General features: G+C 41.0%; 1 protein-coding gene across 3 annotated transcripts in view; it reads right to left on the reverse strand.

The window, feature by feature from the left end:
- Window positions 1-24,695, reverse strand: part of LOC113154145 (plasma membrane calcium-transporting ATPase 1-like) — a 77,990-nt gene that overhangs the window by 22,109 nt on the left and 31,186 nt on the right. For all 3 annotated transcript variants that reach the window (XM_026348170.1, XM_026348169.1, XM_026348168.1), the window contains 11 exons: window positions 15,612-15,809; window positions 15,023-15,280; window positions 14,233-14,358; window positions 13,805-13,930; window positions 10,891-10,926; window positions 5,621-5,803; window positions 3,924-4,138; window positions 3,560-3,802; window positions 2,544-2,785; window positions 2,192-2,429; window positions 595-774 (listed from right to left, as the gene is read on the reverse strand). In XM_026348170.1, the coding sequence (XP_026203955.1) occupies window positions 595-774; window positions 2,192-2,429; window positions 2,544-2,785; window positions 3,560-3,802; window positions 3,924-4,138; window positions 5,621-5,803; window positions 10,891-10,926; window positions 13,805-13,930; window positions 14,233-14,358; window positions 15,023-15,280; window positions 15,612-15,809 (2,045 nt within the window). The remainder of the gene's footprint in view (window positions 1-594; window positions 775-2,191; window positions 2,430-2,543; window positions 2,786-3,559; window positions 3,803-3,923; window positions 4,139-5,620; window positions 5,804-10,890; window positions 10,927-13,804; window positions 13,931-14,232; window positions 14,359-15,022; window positions 15,281-15,611; window positions 15,810-24,695) is intronic.

Consider the following 24,695-nt stretch of genomic DNA (forward strand, 5'->3'; position numbering starts at 1 on the left):
AAAGTACATACTGTCCTGTATGATCACAGTCTCAAAGGGTTGAGGTCATCTAAAAGCTGTGTCACCATAACATTGTTTGCCCACCAACAAGTTCATTTTCCAATTGCAAAATGTCCCACTTAGCGTCTATCTTCTTCATAACTCTTAGAGCTTTTAAACGACCAATTACCGATCAGTATCGGTGTCAGCCGCAGATCAGAATTAGTGAGGGTACATTAATATTAAGTGCTCTGCTGTAACTAGTTATTTTTAGACTGAACTCACTGCTTTGCAGATGCACCATCTCTACTGATGCCACGACATAAGAAAGACAACTCTAATCAAAACACTGTCACAGAGAGCGACGTTGGATTCGGTGCTGTGTTCAGGTAAAATGGGAAAGAACAGAAAGCAGAAGATCTAAAGACAGACATCTAGCAAGGTGTTTGTCCCTCTCTTTTGTAGATGATTTAAGGTTGACTGTATAACCTGTAAATGTGCAAACATTCGCATACTGTAAGTAAGACGTTTTTTATCAGTGATACCGAACCTCCTTGTAATAACAAACTCAGTTATGGTAAAACAGTTTCATGTGCTCCCTGTTGCTCGTCTCACCTCTCCCTTGTCATTTCTGATCTGCCGGTTGAACTCTTTTCCCTCCAGGCACAGGAAGTCCTCCCCGGGCAGCAGGATTCCACACTTGGTTGCAATGGCACGGGCAGTGTTGATGTTGTCTCCAGTAACCATACGTACAGTGATACCTGCACGCTGGCACTTGGAGATCGCCTCAGGTACCTGCAGAGTGTAAGTGAAAGTTGTTATACAAGAGTTCAGCTCTCTGGTGGTGGAGTTAGCCTTCTGTACGTGCATGTAGATGTTTTAAAATACAAAAAGAAAGAATCACTTCGGATCTAAAAGCTAAAATATTCTGAAGAGTCTTGTGTCCATCACAGGTTGTGTTGAGATAAACATCGAGCTGCTCACTGTCTCCTGCTGCTCTGCAGTTATTTCCATCCTGTCTGTGATCTTTGTGCTCTGACATTAAAGCAGCAGGCAGCAGCACTGATGCTCTCTGAGCTTCATTATAAGCTTCATTTAACACTTCAGAGCATCCGGACGTGACACACCTGATGCAGTTCACTCTTCATGTTAGGAAAATACTGCTCATTTATCTCCACATTGTCTTTTGAATGCTGTTATTTCATGTTTCACTTTTATCCCTATAACACAAATACTTAAAATTACTGAGCTGCACTTTTGGAACATTTCACCTCCATGTTCCCTGCTGTGACCAGACTGAAGTCACTGTAATACTAGAGGTAAAATAAGCTGCACAAACAGTGAGCTGAGGCTCTAACTGCAGCTCATCAAAGAAACAAAACTACTCTTTCATGCCCATTTGCACAATTCATGGTGTCAAGACACAAATGAAGACAAAACACACAGTTGTTGGACAGAAACGCAGCTGGAGCCGCTGTCAGTCAGGTTTCGACAGCTCTGTAAAAACGTTTTAAGAAAATGTTCAGGCAAAGTGGTAATTATGTAAATATGGTATTTAAAAATCTATATCAACACAGCAGGATTTTCAGCACCTTATTACTCGATTCTATCTATCCACTGAGCCTGGTCAATTCATAACTTTATTGCAGCACCATTTCTTCCACAATTCTCTTCTCTTGATGTCCACAAATTACATCTAAATGAACCTGAGCTGTGTTAATCCTGGTATAAAGCTGCAGTGAAGTAGTGATGCAGTTTCAAGAGGTTGTTTATTTCATCTTAGTTCAATAAGACGTTTAATAAAGCAGCTCATTCTGCCTCCCTGTCAGCTGCTTCTGTCAACATCTTTAGACTGTTTCATCCTAACCTCCACCGTCTTTCCTCTGCTGCCCACCATGAATGAGTGTTTCTGCCCAAACCTCGTGCAAAGACTGCACTCATGAGTAAAACTATTTTTTCTGCTCCTCTGGTCTTAACTCCCCGGTGTCTTCAGTACCAATAGAGAAACCTGCTTTAAAAATACACCAGGCCTTTATTTATTTACAACCAATCTCAGTTGAAGTGCCTTTCAAATGTTTCCACTTAGGCTGAGTAAATTTCAGCTGGATTTTAAGTGAAGTCACCTCAAGTAGCACTGACTATTTATTATTAGTTACTAGCATGAACAATACGATTAATCATTAACATCCCCACAGACACGAGTTTTCTGTACCTCAGTCCTGACGGGGTCCTCAATCCCAACCACGGCGATGCAGGTGAGCTCATTCAGGATGTCGTTCTCGCTGTCCCAGTCTGGCTCTCCACCCTCAACAGGGAAATCCCTGTATGCCACGCAGATGGTCCTCAGCCCGTCACACGCCATCGGCTCAATCACCTTACGCACCATCTCGTCGCGGTCCTTCGGCTTGAAGCTGCGGGGCTGACCCTGGTCATCCAAGATACGAGAGCATCTACAAGAGGAGGAAAGAAGAGACGAGAGGAGGTGGAGGGAGATCACAAGGCAGACATCAATAATCAAGAAACAAATGGCATTACTCTCTCCAGCTATGATGTGATCTTCTTACTTCCTCAGGACGATCTCTGACGCTCCTTTGCTGTACATGCGGAAGCTTCCGTCAGCATTCTTCAGGACCGTGCTCATAGACTTGCGAGAGGAGTTGAAGGTGTAGACCTTGTAGAGTTTCTCCTCGGGGATCTCATCTCTGATTGGCTGGTAGTCCCTCTTCAGTTCCAGCACTAGGCCCAGCAGAGCACACTCAGTCTTGTTGCCCACATGGCGGGGCAGGCCGCCTTCTTTCTCCGGAGGCTGAGAAGAGACATTAGATTAGGATGTGACGGGAGATTGAAAATCACTGGATGCTGTGTTGGTTTAGTTTTCAACATTTCTCTTCGACTCTTCAAGTGACAGCAGCGTCACTGTGCTAAGAGAAATGTTCTGTATATAAAGATTTGAGAGTTTTACAGATCTGTTGTTTCCTTTGACGGCAACCAAACTTCTTTTTAAGTAAATAAAGTGTCAAATCAATTCTTCTTCATTCTCACAGCCTTTGTCACAGTGAAAGATGTTTCACTTCACTGACAAGTTAAGAAAAGAGATTTTTGTGTCAGTACGCTGCAGTTTCTGCTGACTGTAGTTAAAGTTTTTAGATTGACAAGCAGTCAGAATTTGCAATAAAATGTGATGTTTAGCTAAAAACATTTAATAATTATTTTAAATTAAAAATAAACTGACAAACGTTTTTGACAGATTGAGATTTTTGATTTGTCTAATAGTCTGTGTTTCTAAGAATTATAAATGAGAGCATACTTGATGAATAATTAAAAAATCTACTATTACTATTTAATAACTTTTATATTTTCCATCTTTCTCTTAAAACTGCTCCAGGTTACTGGACAAATTAATTAAAACATGTGCAACAGGTAATGGAAACAAGGCACTGAATGTGTTCATGGTTGTCCCCACATCTCCTTTTGACCTTACAGGTAGTACAAACTGGGAGCTACGTCCTCACAGAAAAGATCTGCGTTAAAGGTAAATTTTAGGTCCACGTTAGTGCAGCTGTTGTGTTGGAGGCCTCACCAGGATCTTGGTGGTGTAAGCCGAGTTGATGGAGATGCTGTTGACCAACACTTCCAGAGTCTCTGGCTTGATGACGTCTGGTTCAGGGACAGTCTTGTAGTGTGTATCACCTATGTACGCTTGTACCACTGTCATCCGGTTCATTGTCAGCGTGCCCGTCTTGTCTGAGCAGATGGCAGTAGCATTGCCCATGGTCTCACAGGCATCCAGGTGACGCACTAGGTTGTTGTCCTTCATCATTTTCTAAAAGATGAAAGATGAGGTTAAAGGCTGAAGTTTGCTTTTTCAGACTACTGTATATGGCCTGGATGTTATTCTGTAAGGAGCTAATGTCATCATTCCCTCGGCTTCTCCTCCAGCTTACTTTGACAGAATAGGCCAGAGAGATGGTGACGGCGAGCGGCAGCCCCTCAGGAACAGCCACCACGAGGACTGTCACACCGATGATAAAGAACTTGACAAAATACTGGATGTAGATGGGGGTGCACTCGGCCAACCAGGGGCGACCCTGGATCCCAAAGGTGTCGATCACAAAGTAGAGGATGAGGATGATCACCGTCACAGCTGACATGATTAGACCTGGTGGGAATGAGCAGATTGAGTAGAGTTTAAACACAAGTCCCCTTTGAGTCAACATAAAAATTAAAATGGAAACTGACAGCACCTTTAAACTTTGATTTGGGTTAGATCCAGGAGACCACAGATATCCATACATTTATTATAGTGTGAAATATGAATGGCGTGGTGTAGGTATTCAATAGCAGTGACTAGTTATTATGTTGTAGTTTGAATGACACATTAAAAATGTCTCATGGTGCAAAAACATGTTTTTATTCAAAAACATAATTTTGTGCTTTACTAAAGTTTTTCAGTAGACACCTCTGTGGCCCTATGTCTATGTCATGAAGGGTAGTTTACTACTGAGGCTGGTCTATGGTTGGTGCCACAACCTCTTCCTCCACTCTGTTCTGAAAGCCCCTCAGTGTATTAAGGTCGACTGAAATGACACGGAAAATACCTTCAATTCCGAGATGAATCATGTTCCCAATAAAACTGAGTGCATTATGACCCTCCGCTCTGACTGCCTGATCACTTTGTGTGATATAAAAGCAACAGTCACACATTTCTGGAAATCCTCCTGTTCTTTGCTTCCACAGAGTTAGAAGAAGACATGTGCGTCCATCAAAGAGGGGCCCACAACATGTCAGCCTAGCTTAACACGGTGCAGAGAAGATGAAACAAGCTCTCTTTTGTTAAAGTCACCTAACAGAGGAAAAACTGCGCAGGCTGAAGCAAATCAATGGGCCGATGACTCTGCAAGTTTCAATTATCTTTGTGAATTTGTTTTGGAGACTTCTAGTCAGCCTTCATCACACTCACAACAATCATCAATAAACTAATTGACAGGCACAACTTGCCACCTTGCAAATACCTGCAGGTACAATATCAATACAATTATCATGTTGACATTAGCATGTGTTGTGTTTACATTCTCACAGAGTTTAGACAAGCTTGAGGGGAAAGTCCACAGAGTTTCAGGATATACTTAGTCCTTTATTAACGTCTAAAGTTCCCTATTTTTCCAGCTGAATGCCCCTAATTATTAATACACAAACTGTGCAAAGGTTTTGGGACACTATGAGATTTGTTCTTTTGGCTATGCCTTTTTACATATTTATTTCTTTTTGTCTTTATTAGAATACATTTAGGGATATAGGAAATATTTACACAGCATTAAGAAACAAAAATATATTAGAAAAAACAGCTCTTGTAGGCTAAAGTGATACATATTGAGTTTGACCTCTGTAGAGGAATATGGAGAGGTCAAGGACAAAAACAGGAGTGGAAGACCTGTCAAAATGTGATGAGAAGTGTCTTCATTAAGACACTAAAAGAAGCAAAGGGCAAACTCAGCATCTGGCAGCTTCACCCAGATGCCAAGTTGATCCATCCACAGACCAAAGAAGCAGAGCAGCCAAGAGACCATTTAAAGCATTTTAGTGAATGGCTGTGTTTGTGTGTGTGTGTGTGTGTGTGTGTGTGTGTGTGTATACTACTCACCAGCCTTCCCAATCTGTACAGCCAGTCTGGTCAGTTTGCCCTGCAGCACCGACTTCTCCTTCTTGGTCACGTTAACCTTCTTCACCGGCTTGGCCTCCTCTTTCTCCTCCTTCTCCTCTGACTCGGCAGCCTCCTCGCTTTTCAGGGGCTGGGTCTCCAGGGGGATGCCATCCTGGGTCTTGGCTGAAGAAGGAGGAGGAGGAGGGGATAAGGTGGCGTGTGTTGGGGGCGGGAGGGGGGTTTGCGGGAGAGAGGATAAAAGGAGAAGGCGGTAGGTTTAAGGGCCGAGTGAGTGAAGATACAGGTAGGACGGGGCAAAGAGTAAAGAGAGATGAGGAGGTGGAGGAAAGGGTTTGTGATGAAGAGGATAGAGAGAAAGGCAGATGGTTGTATTTTTAAGAGTGGAGATGGAAAAGAGGATGAGAGAAAGCAGCATGGGTTGACATAATGTGAATGAATAAAATTGGTAAACAATGAAACAAGGGAGCAGGGTGTAGGGGTGGTTTGGGGATGAAGGGTAGAGAGGCAGAGAAAACGTTACAGATTCAGTCAGAATGAAAGCTGAAAACGACTGGACGGGTTTTCTCAGTTATTATTCAGAAAAAAAAAGGCTCTGACTCTCTATCATTAACATGGTAACCCCTTGGCTGAATGCAGAGAGGAGCATTTCATCATTTTATGATAGCAGAACATTCATGAAAAGGTCCAGGTAGCTTTCAGAGCGTGTCACAGACAAGTTGTGTGCAGCAGTTCATAATGAAGAGCAGCAGACAGAACAGAGAACAGCAGATACAACAGAGGAGAGGATTTAACAGGGGGCTGTCAGTCTCTCTCACACACACACACACACACACACACACACACACACACACACAGTATTTGTTTCACATCAGAGCTCAGAGTTTGGAACGAGGCTGAGTTCTGAAGTCTGACATGGCATCTGGTTTCACGTCCTGCTTGGCGGCTCTGCTCCTCATTTACATAAACAAACTGTGTATTTGCATTTCACTTCATCAGCTGTGATCCTGTTTGGACTGTAGCACTGTACATGCAGCTTTTTGATCTGTTTGATCTCTGCTGAAGAGCTTACACTGGATTCAGCAGCACTCCCTCCATCCACTGCTGTTTGTCATATTTCCATACCAAAAAATGTGAGCAGCCGATGAATGGAAACAGAACAGGTCTACACTAATTTGACACGCAGTGATTCAACGTGTGGTTTGTCCTCATGAACAACTAAGCTGACAACTGCAACAATTTTTATCTTGGCTATTTCTAGTTAGGTTACTTACAGCTGGTAACAACGTTAACATCACTTCTGGGACCAACAATACCAACAGATCATGGGCATAAAGCAGGTTTAGATTCCTGGACAAACAGAACTTAAGCTGCATTTTTACTGCATTTTCAATGAGATTTAAATTAAATTCAAAAGTGAAGCCTATCTATAATTCAAAGCAGCCTAAAGGAGTCAGAAATAATACTAACGCAAGTCGTAATCTGCGGTGTTTAGAAGTGGAAAGCATACCGCGTTTCTGTTTCTGTGCCTTCAGTGTTCAGGAGAAAGTTTAAATAAAAATGTCTAAACAATTTCACTAATCATTTGTACAAACAAAATGTTCTCATGTGACTTAAGAGGACTTGTCATATTGACCTTTCTTTTTTTTTTTTTTTTTACATTTACATTATGATTTAGTCGTACGAGTTCTGTACTGATAGTCTGTCTTTCTCCACAGGGGATGAAGCACTATCGCCTGCAGCATAACAATAACACTGTTAAGCACAGTGAGGTTGGGGTGAAAATTGAATATTAGCTGCAGGAAGACGGTTTATTTGGATAAATGCGAGTTTGCACACACACATGCATAAAGGTGGAGAAATTCTGAGGCTAACGGAGATTGGTGTGGCTGGGGAAAATCAACAGACTGGTATTTGCTTAGTTTTATGGTTCTGGGGTGTGTCATTTATATTTATCTGCAGACATATTTGCCAGGTTACTGAATTTTATTTTATTCTTCTATTGTTGTTTAAGAATAGAGGTGATAATGGCGACACAAAAACCTATGATAGGAACTTTATGTGTTATTCATTAAATGTGATAAAAAAAATACATTTCCTTCCAATTCCCTGTTGAAACTTCCAGTGAAACTTCAGTGATGTTAAAGGAAAATCTGTCTATTTAAAGTGATGTTTTGCACTTTTGGACACTTTATTCACAAAAACTCCTTCACTGTCACTATCAGTGCTTTACTCTTCAAAATAAGAAACTCCCCACAGTCTATTTTGCTAACAGGGAAGTCATTTTGTGACAGCACAACCTCAATATGACATTTAGACATTCTGAACGTGAGGATGAATCAGTGTCGAACCAGGAGCTGTGGAGCTTTATGCACATGGTCCACTCTGAAGACAAGCCACAACATAGAACTAACTGACACAACTTCACATGAACAGGACTGAGACCCACTGACCAACCACAAAACTGTAAACAGGCGCAGCACTTAACCATGACGTAACGCACAGCGGGCAAGGGGGAAGGAGTGTCTGGCAATCAAAAAAGAGAGCAAGTCAACAAACAGAAGATAAAACTCAAAGGATCACCCCAAAAAACAAACAAACAAATAAAGAAAAACGACAGTGATGCAGAACCACAACAGAGAGAGACAGGAGGAGGTAGAGGAGGCTGCAGAGCTGTGGAGGCTGCAGGAGACTTCAGCAAGACAGAAAAATAACAGAGAAGAAGGAGAGAGTCAAACAGTGATTACAAGACAACATGAAGTCCTGAGCAACACCCTGCAAGGAGGCAACAGTGAGAGAAATGAGAAGGAGTCAAAGGCAAAAAGAAAAAGGAACTGAGGATACACGAACAGAACAGACGACAGCCCACTAATACTGCAAGGGTGCAACTCCCACGCACACTGACGGCCTCAACAGCCGAGACACATCACGGCAGCGGTAGGATCAGTTTCCTCTCACCGGTTACAGCAGAACGTTATCTCTATTAGAATGTAGTATTTAGTCATTTCAAATATGACGAGCTCTCAGCTTAACTTAGCTTTTCCTTGTTCACTACTACTGTGACTATAACAGAGTGATGTCATTCTCACCAATTACGAAAAACCAATTCTCCTTTTAGCACTGACATCATGTTGATTTAATCATTATTTCCAGATGCTTCTACTTTATTTCTGTTGTTGTTCAATGAAATATCCTGGACAGATGTTTTATTTTAAATGTTTTTCAGCAGCTCAAAAGACAAATTATATCCTACAGCATCGAGACTAGCTGCACTTTACCACAATTTCCCTTTGGATGAATAAAGTTTTATCTGATTTGTGGTGTCATCTTGGGCTTTAGGAAAGATGATGATGTAATGTGAAGGTTCACTGACATGACTATATTTTTATAGTTTTATAACCTTTGTAGTTAAACATCAAGTAAATCATCATTTTAAAGTGTATTAATTATGTTTTTTGTAATAAATGTGCAGAATAACACCTCCATAAACATTTTAAAGTGCAAACACTGAAACATGCTGTTATTGTGCTGTAAAACCAAAACTAGGTGCTAAAAGAGGATAAAATCTCTGAGTCTCTCAATTAGATTTCATGAGAAACCTCTGCAGGCTTAAAGCTCGACGAAGGTGTTTCTGCAGATTTAGTTCCTCGTGTTTTTCGTGGAGGTCGCCTGTAAATGATTTCTGTGTGCAAAAGTGTGATGAGTATCCAAGCGCAGTGTGTGTGTGTGTGTGTTTCTGTGTATATCAAGAAGCATTCTGTCTGCAGCAGACGCTCGAACCACGGGAGGTCGGGTGGAGAGGAGCTCTGTGCGTGTGTGTGTGTGTGTGTTGAGACAGCTTGTGGAGGAAGCTGGGCATGTGTTGGATCACACGGGACATGGAGGACGACTGGCTGGTCAAGTTTAGAGCGATGGCATCACACACACACACACTTATCAAAAATATTAAATATTAAAAGGCACTGAGGGAGCATTGAATGTGAACATGGACTCACACAACAAGGACACCTCAGAGGTCAGACTAGTATGTCACCATGTTTGGGAACTGTGACTGTTGGATTTATATTCATGTATCAATTCTGAATGTGAAATGGGACATTTTAAAGATAAATATTTGGTAACAGAATTATTGTCAGTAAATAAATAATAGCAAAGGAAAATATATTTTGTTGTTAGTTTATTTTGTTGTGTGTTATTATCCACATCAGTGCACTACGTTTTACCCATTAGCTCTCTCAATAATCAATCTGCTAATACTTTCTTCGTTAAATATTTAGTCTATAAAATGGCAGCAAAGCAAAAGTTCCCAAAGCCTGTGACCTATCAAAAGTCCAGAACTGGAAGCACAAAGGTTTTCAGTTGTAAACGTTGGCTATATACAGACAACAGCTCCAATGGTGCCTCAGTGGGGATTGCCCCTGAGTTTGGGAGCTCTCAAAGACCCCTAATATTGAGCTCTTATCACAGATCTATTTTAAGTTAGTTTCATTAAAAACAGCAACAAAACTTCTCTTAGGCCTGATCTTGGCTAAAAGACAGAGATCGTTGTGTGCTATTAGTGGATTCATACCTGAACAATACTTAGGGAGACACCCACCACTGCTGAAACCCACTCAGGTTTAAGGAGGCTAATGTCAGGCCTGGTCACATGCTCTAATTTTCAGTCTCCTACAGTGTAGCCTGGACTGACCCATCATTTAAAATCTGTAAGATCAGTTTAAATAAGTGTTAATAAATCAAATACCAGATAAATAAAATAAAATAAATAATACTTTAAATTAAATGTAGCACAAAATTTAGTTTAGTTTACTTACTTTAGTTAGATGAATAATTTCTGCTTAGTTGCTTTATTGTGCAACATACTGTTTAGTTTTGTCATTGTTTTTTTTTTTTTTTTTTTTGCTTGCAAAAACAAACTTTCTTTGCTTAAAATGTCCCATCAAACACTCAGGGTTGAGTCAGAACTCCACAGTCATCCTGACAGGTACTGTGACGACTGTGGATGCTGTGATTGGCTGTCGACCACCTGAAGGTTGAGAGTTGCACCCTTTGACAGGTAAAGCAAGGCGAGAGAACATCCCCCTTTTTACAGCAGTGATAGAGAGAGGGAGAGAGAGAGAGAGAAAGAGAGAGAGAGAGAGAGAGATGGACTGGACACTCCCCTCCTGCCGCTGGGTGGAGGGTGAAGAGGGGGTGACTAACAGGGAGGATGAAGGGACAGAGAGGGACAGATGGATGAATGGAGGGGTTACCTTTGTTGCGATTTTCGGGGGGTCCTTGTTTTTTACCTGTTCGGACAGAGAGAGAGGGCGGAATGCTGATAAGATGGCTCAAAGGAAAAATAAGATCAAAATCAAACTGAGGGCGAACACAAAGTTCAAACTAATAGAAACCCACAGGTGTGTGTGTGTCGTGTGTGTGTTGTGGGCAGGAATGGACCAATCAGTGGAGAGAGAGACACATATGACTTCCTGCTGCGGAGAACCATGGGCCACCAACGAACTGATTTATCATTTAACAATAAATAATGGATTTATCAATGAATAATTCAACAATAATTTGATAAACGACAGCAAAAATGTTCATAGTGAACTGAAATAGTGAAATAATGATCAACAGTGTCCACATCAGGATTATACCTGCATGGTACCAAAGTTGTTGTGAGGATTCTGACATCAGTGCTGAGTGTTTTGTCTGCTTTGTTGTTGTTGTTGTTGTTGTTGTTGTTGTTGCTCTTTTCACTCTCCTCTTTCCTCTCACCCCAACCAGTCGATGGCCGCCCACTATGGCTCTGGTTCTACTGGAGGTTTTCCTCTCCACTGTAGCCTAGTGCTGCTCAAGTGGGATTTGTTGAGGTTTACATGAGCTGTTCATCAATACATGTAGGTAAAACAACTCCTGTCATCATCATACTATCCCCAGTCTCCTTTGAGCGGTCCAGATTTACATTTTAATTTGAAAGGACAACGTGATCCTTCCTCTAACAGCTATTGGTTAGAAATTGGAGCAGATAGTCAATCTGAAGGGTGAATCGCAACAAACCTTTAACAAATGCCGTTCCTCGTGTCTCTATCATTTCATTTCCTGCCATCTCTCTGCTGCTGGCTTTCTAATGAAGACACAAAATCGAACATTTGCCAAGAGGTGTGAATTGATTTAATGTAATGTGAGCTACTAATGATGGTTCTGCTATCAATTGTAATATATGAAACAGGGTGCTCATCGGTCAGCTTTACAATTATTCTTCTAAGCTAAACACAAAACTACAAATTCTCTCAAAGCTCCAAAACTGTGGTTGTGCTGAAGTTACTGAATGTTTTAGTTTTCTTTCTTAACTGCACACTGCCATTTGTGGCTGTTTGCATGAGAACATGTGGAGCTTAACAATTTAACACACACCCATCAAATATGTGACAGTGTGTGACAGGTGCAAGTCTGATGCGTTTCCCTCCTCGGGGACATTAACTTCCTGTTGCCCTAATGTGGAGCTCTCTGCTTTTATTGTGAAAGGAGATTCGGCAAGGTCATCACACCCAGACAGACACACACACACACACACAGACAGCTCTTTATTATTCCACTGCTGCAAGTGTGTGTGTGTGTTGCTGTGTTTGCACATACTGAAGGCTCTTAGGCCTGTAAGATAATCAGTGGTTGTGACTCGACAAGAATGCCTGAATATGTGTGTGTATTGATGCGGATTGATGCAGCCATGTGTGAAAGTAAAATCTGCTGTTACCAGAACACAAGAGACACACAACAGTGTCTGTGTCTGTGTGTGTTCCTGTACTTCTACCGTAGCGAGGGCCGATTACAGTGTCAGACTGGGTGGGTGTGGACCATTTCAAAAGGAGTTTTTTTGGATAGTGAGGACATTTTGTTTGTGACTGAGGGCTCTCACAAGTGTCATGTACAGAGCCGTGTATGAAACGCGAAGCTAAATGCTCTGTTCTGCTGCTCTTTTTCAGTTTAGCTTCAGCTAAAACTGAGAAATTGCCCTGTGGTTCTCCTCATTAGGAATTCATTACCTGTTTGGTCTTTAAAGTCAGTGACTGAAGGCCGAAATGTAAAACCTGAGCATCTCTCTCCACTGAGCTGGCACATTCAGCCAGTTCACAATGAATGCCTGACAAACTCAAACTTTAGCCAGTAAAACAAATGATAAGACAAAAAGAAACTAAAGAATAAGACATGAGTAAAAGGGGGTTAGCGTGATCACAAGCAAATCAAAAGCAATAGAGACCAACTGCAGAAGCCTGTTGCTTTACATCAAACTGCTCTGTGATAATACAAGAATCATCTGGACTCTGGCTTTTGAAGGGTTTTACTTCAAAATGCGTTTGTAAATAATCAGAGGGAATGTTTGCATTACCTTTTTAACCAACATTATATTGTGTTAATATCTGTAAATCAGTATAGTGGCCATGAACTGCCAGGAATAAGTGAGACCACGATGTAGATAACCAAAGGAACACTTTCTATTTAAGATAGAGGTAGATTTGATCAGCTGTAACTTCCTAGTTCTTGTGGATTACACAGCTTACACACAGTGTAAAAGGGGCTACTGGTATCTAGTGATAGCTTCTATACTGTTTGAATACATGGCACTAACAATGGCCAACAACAGCGTGTGTTCTGACACCCCTCCTCGTCAACACAGCGGGAGAATAACTGTATGTATGTGCAAACATGTCAAAATAGTCCAGTTAAAAACTTTACTACCACAGCTGGTTTGGCCTTCTACTCTGCTTCACCCATATCTTAAAGTCAGATACTTCAATCTGACAGTGTAAATTGACATCATCACTACAGGTCAACTCATCTGTGGTCTCATTTATTCACTGACAAAACCTTTGTGTTCAGATTGAAACTGAATAATGTTCAAATACTGCACTTAGACCCTTCAAACAGCTCTGCTGTTATCAGCCCAGACTGCATGAACTCTACCTGCTGACAGAGTTAGTCAGCTAGTGTGACAGGAGAAACTTCAAATCAGCACCATGATAAAAACGTGCAAATATTTCCAATCTGCATTGTTCAGACAGTAGAAATACGCAGACGCTGACATGGTCATAACCAACTTTCCTCCCAACTGTCCTTGTATGACACCTCAATACGAGTAGTGTTTTTTCAGACCTGTGCGAGAGGGTTTGTCTCATGTCTTACTTTTCTTGACCTTCTTCTCTTCGTCGTTCTCGCTGGCGCCCAGCAGAGTAAAGATGATGCCAGTTTGAGAGTTGAGGCCGACGGCAGACACCATCATCCTGCCTGATCCCTCCATCACATGGGTTCCTGAGGAAAGATTGAACAAGCTGCCAGTGACGAGTGAAACTTTTATTTCTGTCGCTGTGTGACTGTCATTTGTTTTCATTTTGAATTTTTAATCAATTATTCATGGTTTTATCTTTCCTTCAGCTGCATCTTTGAACGCCAGTGTTAGTATTTATGTTATGTATTTCTGACATTTTCAGGTTCTGGAGTTGCCCACAGGTTCATCTTTGGACCACTGACATTTGTCATGACAATGCATGAATCAATTTAAACCACACTGCTAAATGTTAATATGTGTCATATGATTATAAACAGGTACTCACCGGACAGCAGCATGGGGTCCTTCTCCATTGACTTGCGGACCTGGTCGGATTCTCCAGTCAGAGAGCTCTCATCAATTTTCAGATCGTTGCCTTGGATCAGGATCCCATCAGCAGGCAGCAGGTCTCCTGCAGGTACAAAAACCAGAAGTCAGAGGGTGTTATTCTATAAACTTGCATCTGTGATAAATTCCTTTCTGTGTATGTAAATATTTCTCTACAGCATCCCTGTACGGTGTGTTTGATTTAGTCCAGGGTCCTTTGTTCCCCCCCTAGCATACAATGCTACTTTAAACTACAGTGAGCTTACTGCTGTGTGTCAGCGGTTTGGGGAATGCCCTTTCCAGGGCACAAAAATCCAGGTCAGGAAAAATATTTAAGAAATTAGTGACTTGTTTAGACTACAACCCAGACCTCATCACCCAACATCAGTCGCTGAACTCAATGTTTCTGCGACTGAAAGGGAGCAAACTCCTGCAGCCAGGTTCCACAGCCAGGTGGAAAACCTCTCAGAGGAGTGGAAGGTGTCGTCCATTAATGTCCAAGTAAGCTGTTTAAGTTATATAAATAGAATATCTCTGTATCTAGGCAAATGAGGTCAACATATCGAGTTTCAGTTTGTTTGAATGCAGCCCAGAGTTCAGTTCCCTGGAGACCTGCAGGACTGTTTTTCATGTCATCTGAAACTAAAGTAAGCGAGTGTGAGTTTAAAAACAGTTTTCAGCGTGCACTGATTTTAAAAAACAGTCTGTGACGGGTTTGATGCTGCAGTCTGGTGTCTGTGGTCTCGTACCGTATTTTATCTGAGCGATGTCTCCCACCACAATCTCAGCTACAGGGATCTGGATGACCTGTCCCTTGCGGATGACGGTAAACTTTTGTTCCTGCTCGATGCGACTCTGCAGCCCACGGAACTGCTTCTCTTTGGACCAGTCATTGAAGGCCGTCACCAGGACCACGATGATGACCGAAAACAGGATGGCAGCACCTTCGATCCAGCCGGCCTGGGACTCGCCCTCGTCCTCGACGCCGCCTGCAACCTGACCGCATGCTACAAAAGTAGGAGGTATTCAGCATTCAGCAATCAAACTAAAACGACTAACAGAAACTTTAATTTGTCTATTTTATGTTCTTCTTCTTTTTATTTTTTCTTGTTTGCAAACCATCTTTTAATGGACCTTTACCAGGATGTTTTCAAATGACGTTGCTGAAGGATACATAAAGAAATAAATTACAATGACGTGAATAAATACTAAAAGTACAGAGATCAGCTTAAACAATCCTGTGTACGTTACTAATTATGTCGTACAAAATGCCCTAAACTTACTAAAACTCTTTGCTTTGGTTTTACAGGTGCGACACCAGAGTTCGGACGCACTGACCTTCACTGTCACCCCCCGGTGGATGGTAGAAGGACAGGCCCAGCGAGATGATGGCAGCAATTTCCAGGATGATGAGTGTGACGTCCTGCAGAGCCTCCCACACCAGCTGAAGAAATGTCTTGGGCTTCTTGGGGGGGATGAAGTTCTGTCCAAATGCTGTGTGGCGTTTCTCAAGATCGACAGGGTTGCCAGACAGACCTGCAAGCACGAACAAGACGTTGATTTTCACATACAGTAAATATAGCAAGGAAATCGTTCTGAAGCTAAGCAAATAAGGAGAGCGTGCAGCTGATACCACCCTGCACTGACTGGAAAAGGTGGTGTAAAGTAAAAATTCAAACACAAGATATGAGACAAATGGGTTTGCTAAGTATCACACACATGGCTCCTTATTTCTCTATAGTACACGACATTTACTCTCCACCCTTATATTTTTGAGTCAAAAATCTGTAAACAAAACAACAGTTCATGACATGTCCGCTACTTTCTGCCAAGAATCCCAAAATGTGAATGATTTCAAACAGTGTCACTGTCACTACTGTCAAAGTGTGTCTGTTTTCTGCTTCCCATCTTGTGGAATTGTATATTTACTACATCAACTACTGTGCATTAATTACTTCACTAGTACAGTAATGAAGCATGAAGGCATGAAGATGCATACTGTCAGTCATGTTACAGTTGCTCGCTTCAGTGAATCCACTTTCCTTGTTGCTGTACTAAATCAGCCTCCGGAAACTGAACATCCATCATTTTCTGATTTGATATCAATATAAGTGAATTTGATGTCCAGTACTGTTTCACAGTCGCTTCCAGTTTAGCTGGTAGTCGACCTACAGGCACAGTCAAACCAGAAGCTGCATCACACTTAGAAAAAGAGGAGATTTTACACATTTCTGTGAACAGTAATTTTGCAACATGGCCTACTTTGGTTTGCAGTGAAAGACCGCATTGTTTCCATATACAGCACAGTTTTTATATGAATCACCAAAAACAGACTCGTCCCACCCCGAAAAAAAAAAGATGTATTTTTAAAATCACAATCTCTCTATCTGGAGATGAAATAAATAAAAGAAAAAAACAGACTGAAAGGTCAAACAAATGTTTAGATGCAGCCTTACAAATCAAAAAAAGTAATCCTCATCATCATAAGTGAAATATAAAGAGCTTTAAGAAGTCACGTAGTTCTCTTGGAGTAACAACCAAACATTTTTTACACTCCACTTGGCCTGAAAAAGAAAAACAAAGTCAAGTCATCCCTCTACCACTCATGTTTACCTTGTGGTGGTTATTTCAGTTCCCACAGGTCTGGGTTAGTGATGAGTTCACAGCAGCCTGAACTGACCTGAAGCCCCCCCACACCCAAACTGCTCCCTGGCAATACAACACCACCTGATCTGACGTCCCACCGGACACTGAACATCCCTGTTAACACATTACTGAATTACTAAATAAATCCTTAACTAAAATAATTTGATGCCACTTTTTCCTCCAACAACCAACCGCAATAAATAAAACCAAACGTGGAATAAGGAGGTCTGAATTTCGTAAATAAAATGCACTGTATCGTATTCTCACAAACGAAAACCTTAAAATATCAGTTACACAATTAGTTCAGTTAATTGAAAAATCAGTCTAGGGTTTTGCTTCTGGTCCCTGTGCTGAAATATCTTTTATAATCCTCCGCTTAGTGCGAGTTATTGATTCCAGAGCTGTGAGTGTCATTTTCCAGCAGTGACTCACATCTAACTCCTCAATCATTCTCCATATAAAGACAACGAAAACAAAAAGGTTTCTCAGTCGACATAGAGGGAGCAGGGAGGGAGCAGAGCAGGAGGGCTCCGTCTTTACACCTCCTTCTTTTTGTCTGTCTTTTATTTGACCTGGGTGGAAAATACATTTAAAAACTCTCCATCCATTAATGATTGAAGAGTCATCAGCAGCTCATCTTCACTCTCTATTCTATCTCTGAGATGAACCCGTTCCAAAAGGGGCCTCGTTAACTTTAACTTCACTTAATTGTTTATTTGCTGAGTTTAACTAATCCAACATTTGGGCTTTTCCAATTTTTTTTTCAGTGAAGCTCAAAAATCTGTGACTTCCTCTGCGTGGCTTTGTGGGCAGCAACATGGCTGCTGTGGATTCTTGGAGGAGTTGGGGGAGATGTGCAGTGGAACGTGATCTGAATGTCAACAGACTGCACTGCCAGGATTTCTCATGAAAGAAGACTCTGTAGGTCAGGATGAACATGAGCTCAGACATGTTTCTGTCTTGATGTGTTTTAATAATTGCCTCTTACTCCTTCTCGACGATTCTCCACAGGCAGACTGAATGAAAAGTCCTCTCCTCCTTCCCTTTCTCCTCCTCCTCCTCCTCCGCCTCATGACTCCTCTCCATGTACCTCTTCTTTCTTTGGATGCAGTAATCTGGCAGAACCACCCAGTACTAGTAAAGGCCGTTAGTGGTTTCCATTAGCCCTCAGATGGACACTTCTATTCACACTACAAATGAGGTTATGCCCACAAGGATGCACACCTACTCACATTAACATAATGACATCATACTGACAATAAAGAGCCGCGTCGTTTGTTGAAAATAAATAATGATCGATGTCAGACATCAGGTGAGATGAGATGTGTTCAAGATGTAAGGAAAACCTTTTCAAAATAAAACTAACAGCACTTCCTCATAGAGTATATCACCATATCTCTGGGAAGAAGCAGCTTCACAATGAGCTTTTGCCCAAACAGATTTTAAAAATACACCATTTGTCAAAGTCATCATCAGCCACGTTTCGTCACAGCGTGCTCCTGTCAAACTACGATAAAGAAAAACAGTATCACAGAGCACCTTTATACAGGCCGTTTGATCGATAGGAGTCCGTTTACTCTGGTTTAATGCTGTGTTTGTGACAACGGGTTTCATCTGGGGCTTGGCATCGTCTTGTTGTGTTGGTGAACGTCCCCGTGGAGATGCAGATTAAAGCCCAGAGATGATAACAGCAACGGCGGAGCAGGTTGCTGCACACTCGCCTGTCACAGATGTTTATGAATCTCAGCTTCTAGTAGAAATGAACTCCACTGGTCCAAAAAGAGGTCTCTTTCAATTCACAGCTTTAACAGCCATCATGGAGCTTCATCTTATAACATACACAGTTTTTACTTCCATTTATTCTCCCTCTTGCATTTCATCTCCCATGAATGATGATGATGAGAGATGAATTGAGAAGAGAAAAACATGTTCTGGGGCTAAATGGATCATAAAACCTCACACTGGTTTCTATTCAGCAAGAAAGTTAAATACAGGTGTGAATTCAATTAAACAACATCATATACAATTTAAATTAGTGAGGTTAGAAATTGGATTTATGAAAAACTAAATTTAACCTGAAGAATTTATTCTGTGTTTTCACTCACTTGGAGGGAATAAAGAGTCCTTCTCTGCTGGGTTTGTTTCTACATGTGTGTTTACATGTCCACATGAAGTTCGACATTCACAGTCAATGGAAACATCTTAGTTTTTTTAAGCTGGAAAGAAAATGATCCTACGCTGTTTGTAATCATTTACAGAATTAGTAACCTCTCTAAGACAGGTCCACACTGTGAGATCCTGGGCTGCCAGAAGCTGCAAAATGGTGGAGCTACAAGTATGTGGCACTGTGAGTGCGGTTTAAAGACGGTGGTCGTCACAGTAAATAGTTGATGTTGTACTCGAGTTTATTAGATTCATAATATAAAATTATCCACATGCAGTGTAATAGTGTAAATCTGAGATGTTGCAGTCTGAACCTAACCCTAAAAACAAGCAGTGATACTACTTGAAATACGACATAAAATGAGTATTTAAACCAGTAACAGAGAGTAACTAAACTACAGTACGAACCAAACATGTGATGTCAGCATTTGTGACTGTTACCTGCCATTTTCTGTCAAATAACAGGAAGTGGATCGGGGAACCCAATTGCCTTTTTCTAAACGGCATGAGTGACATGTGGCCAGTTGTCATGGTAACTCCTGCAGAAGCCGCGCTCTCTGCTTGTCCGCAACCTTTATGAACACGCTGTAAACTAACAGGCATACATCCAGGTTATTATTACACTTCCTCTACTGTAACCATCAATAATCTCTTCAGTATTATCCTGGTAACTGCTCCTTTAAAAGCAGCTCCACACTTTACAATAAGTCAATATCATTTATTATTTAATGATTTCTAACAATAGCTGCTGACAGTCTAAATGCAGACACACAGGAGTCAGGCCATCCTTCAGGTATTTCCTGTGGTCTTCCTAAACAAATTGCTCTTTCACTGTGCTTACAAATGCATAAAGATAATGGGCAATCGCATTCAACAGTGTGTCGACCCAACTGCGAGGACATCTGAATCCTTTTAAGTTCAATAAGGAAGATCGTTCACCTTCACTCTCTGCTGGGATTCCTGTCAAATCGCCGTCACTTCCTCTTTCTCGCACTGTCAAAATTCATTTTCCATTTGTCAGCATCACTTCCAGCCAATAACCCTGCATCCCTCAAGCCAATCCGTTTGCTCAGCCCTCATTAAATACAGTATCACTCTGACTCTCAGGACCTACGTCTACGCTCTCCATCACCACTTTATCCCAAAGCAAGACCCAAGCGTGCAACGTTAATTCCATCTTTCTGTCGCGGTTGATTTCTCCAACCACCACCACCAACATCTAGACTCCGGGGGGTTCGTTCAATTTCCTATTTTCTCCACCCTGCAAGTTCAAAGACTGCTCTCATAATTGTGGTCTAATTGGCCCAAATCTCTTATGTCCACTCAATTAATGTTCCTATGCTGCACACACTCTATTGATCTCTGCTTAATGAAATGATATTCTGGGTTTTTCAAAGATAACTTTATAGACAATATTTATAATGTACTGAGAAAGGATGAGATGCACAAACTGGAGCTAAATGATACCAGCAGCTCCAGTCCCAAACTCCTTTAACAATCTAGGGACATTTTATTCCATGAGGCAATCACCCAACTCCATTTCCTCTGTTTTCTAATCATAAAAGGCAACATAATTATCCTCTTCCTTTTGTTGTAGGGACAGACAGAAGCATCTTGATTGATAAAAGAAAAACAGGTTTAACAGAAATGCTCTGCCGGAGATAAACCCCCCACTAATACAGACTCTGGTGCTGCACAATGATGCAATGCAATGAGCTTCATACTGTAAGTCCCCAGGCTTATGCTTTTTCAAACAGAAACCCTTCACATGATAAAATGACACACAGTATATTTTTGATTTGTGCCTCGCAGCTATTTTCGGATTTCTGTAAATTCTGACAAGGGGATTTCAGAGGGCGACATACACTACAGATTTTTTTTTTTTTATCTTATTACAAGAGATATGACAGGATGAAAAACCTGACACAACGTAAGAAAAAACAAAGGAAGAAAAACATGAAGAGCCTTGCATGTCTTGTTGTCTTTCTCCCTCCTGGTGATCGCTCAAAGGAGCATTCTGCTTCAACTGGCAGAGACATGGATGACCTAAGGCTCTGTGTATGTGCTTGTCTTTATGTGTAGTTGTGTAGACAAACTTTAGTTCCGTTTCCATGCTCGTGAGGACATTTAGGCTGCTCCTCACAACTTAAAAGGGTTGGGTTTAGGGTCAGGGTTACATGATTAGGGTTAGGATAAGGAATGCATTATGTCAATGAGTGTCTTTACGACAACACAGATACAGACGTGTGTGTTAGCTGCAGTGTCTAAGTGATGCAGCACTTTACTTTCTGATCAAATGGATTCAACTGTGTGACCATCTTTACTGTTTGTGTAAAGCGTCCTGCAACATTCTTCAACCTGCCTGGTTACATTTAGTGAAGAGTTAATTACTCAAAAAACAACTGTAAGTTCTCATGTAAAGCTGGTATTCAAATAATGACAGAGATCCAGATAATAGCTGGGGTGGGGCCAGAACAAACACATAAAAGTAGGTCACCAACAGCAGAAATTCATCACCCTGACAGACAGAACACTTTTTGACAAAAACACTGTTTTTACACTGATTAATTCCAGTATTTGAAATCATTGCCACCCTCCATCAGCCCAACTTAACACTTCCCGATGTTTCTACATTTGTCATATGATCAAATTCTGGAGGAAAGTGTTTTTTGTAAAGACTGGAAAACATGAAGTTTGGAATCTGCATTAACTGAGGAGCAGGAAAGGTCTGTCTCTAAAATAGACCTCTCCCAAATAAAGACCTGGTTGTTGTCATTTAATACTCATCAGTTCCAGCCTCAGTTCCGATGTGAAGATTTCCTGGTTTTCTGTTTATGCATAATTAAAAACCACATTTCGTCTTCATTTGATCTTAAATATCAACCAGCTGCTACCTTTGGCCCCATGAAAGCTCAAGGCTCAGACACATTTTCCAATTATTGCCCAAAAAATATTTTATTTTGAAAAACCTCAAGTCTCACTTCAATCTCATGTTTGGTTCTTTTTCAGAAGAAATTGGATTTGGTGAAGTTTATAGTCATTCTATCATCAGACAGAAACTGGATGTAACGAACCCTTGTTCATAACAAGAGTTTGTTACACACATCCACTGTTTTTGGTTTCTTCTTAACTACTGTAGCTTTCACATATCACAGATGGTGTTCAGATGTTATAATTAGAGCCGTGTCTTTTGCAGTCAGCTTGTTGTGGTTGGTAGATCAGTCACTTTTATACTGCAGATCTGTTTTGCAAAAGTTTTTAGTTGCATTTTCTAAACACAAATATGTGGATATGCATGTTTCTGTTTTCTCAGAATAGCAGAGCTTCTCTACAGTCTTTTCATTTACCTTCTGATAACTTAAGAGGAACATGTAGTTGTTCAAGTACAAGAAGCTCTGGCTGGAAATATAATAAATATCCAGGGTTAAATCCTACAGAACAGAAAGATAAACGTATCTTTAACTGGAACTGTGCTGTAGCTCTGATTTCAGATATCTGTACATGACGGAAAAACATAACGGCTAAAACTAAATCTAATCACCAACTGATGTCAGAATCAGCGATGTTTAAGTCCGTTTTTGTCAGTTTCAGCTCAGAGTCCTTTACATGAGGGAATAAAAGGTACAGAGACAAAAAGAAATCATCTTCTGTAGTGACAGAACATGCTGCTGTTCATTAGCATTTTCCTAAAATAGCCAATTATTTTTAGATGTGTGTGTCTTTGTGAAGTTATTTGTAGCCCATGTCCTGCTGAAATGAAATTTACATCTGGCTGTGTCTCACGCTGCGTGTCCTCTCAACATAAAATACGCTCTGATTTTGTAAAATGATGAGAAGGACGATCAATGACCTCCAGAGAGGCAACAGACTGATCCATCAATACACATTAACCAGCGGGATACATGGCTGCAGCTGAGCCTTGACAGTGTGTGTGTGTGTGTGTGTGTGTGTGTGTGTGTGTGGGGGTGAGGTTAGGCTCAGGACAGTGACAGTCAGAATTTTCCTGAAAGTAAAAGCAGCTGAAGAAGAAACACCTCATTATCACAGCTCGAACAGCGAGCTGATGCAGAAACAGTGTTAAATATAACTGTGTGAACTCTCGAACCGCTAACACAATACCTCTGTTACAGAGCTAATCAGGTTAGCTGGCTTTCAGACAATACATCAGGTTCTCTGTTGCGATTTAGGATGTGAGAAACATGATTCATGCTCAGGTTCAGTTCAGCGCTGACACTTTTTGTTTACATAAATAAAACAAACCTCCATTATTGTGAGAAATCAGGTTAAGGTGAGAAGCAGAAAACCGTTGTGTGAAACTCTGGTTTCATGCAGGTTCCCCTTCTGTCACAAAGATGCAGAGATGATCTGCACTGTGTCTTTATCATGAACATCAAAAACACAAACAACAAATTGAGCAATAAACATTAACATTTCATTATTCCTGTTCTGACTTTCAGCATGACCTTTCCTGCACCCGTTACATGGCAACAACCTGTCACACATTCATATAACCTGTGTGCAGTAATAAAGAGATGACCAGTCAGTATCCGTTCAGCCAGAGAACCATGTGATGGAGATAGATGCAAACGAGTAGTCTGACACTGAACTGGAGGCCAAAACTAAAAACTCAACCCATGTTTAATGGAGGTATTTAGGATAAAAGTCTAGCAACAGTGAATAAAAGAGGGTTACCGTGTAAAACATGCTAAGTTACGCTACATCTTGCAGAAACATGACAAATTAGCAGTTAACAGCTAAGAGAACACAGGTGATGAATGCTCGACTGTCCCAAATAGTAAAAATAATAATAATTGCAAATATTGTCCACAACAATCGCAGTTAAACATGCCACCCTACAATAACCAAGTAGTTTTAATTACTGGGACGGTTATTTCCAATCAAACTGTCCATAACATGTCAATAAAAACAAAATCTCTATATCTCTATCATCTTATGATTGAATCAACCAACTCGGTGTAGCTCTATAAGCATGTAACATAACTCAAGTAGCTATTTTTGGCTGTGCCTACAAGGTTAACACTAGGGAAAACATGGAGCCTTATTACTCCAAGCTTTTTCTGTTCTCAACATTATAGCAACATTGCGTTAATGCCTGCAGAGACAATCTGCATTTCTTATCATTTTTTTAAAAACATTTTTTAACCTCTAAATCGCAGTTGTACTCCTAAATGTGAGTAGACACAGACACTGATACTTGTAATGATACATGATAATGTGAAACTGATTAGAAAAGACAGACAGTCACAGTAATCGTGGAATAAAACTGGACTGACACTAGTCCACTGTAGTTAACTGTACCAGTCAATCATCCAGTGTGTTTGCCCTCAATCTTGTGCATAGGCTTCCCCCCATTTTCTCTCTCCCTCCCTCTCCGTAGTGAAAATATAATTACACTTTCTTCATTAAAGTGAGTAATTTCTTGTGTGGAGGACGCGACTACAGCTGTCCTCTGATTACTAAATGGAACAGAGCAATGATCTATGGAGCCATTAGGGGAACGGGCTGGAACTAATTTCAATCCTGGAATGGGCCGATGGCTGCAAACACACACACACACACACACACACACATTCAGAGGGATCAAAGGATGCA

Source organism: Anabas testudineus, chromosome 5 (assembly GCF_900324465.2).
Source record: "Anabas testudineus chromosome 5, fAnaTes1.2, whole genome shotgun sequence".
In the NCBI taxonomy this organism is placed as follows: domain Eukaryota; kingdom Metazoa; phylum Chordata; class Actinopteri; order Anabantiformes; family Anabantidae; genus Anabas; species Anabas testudineus.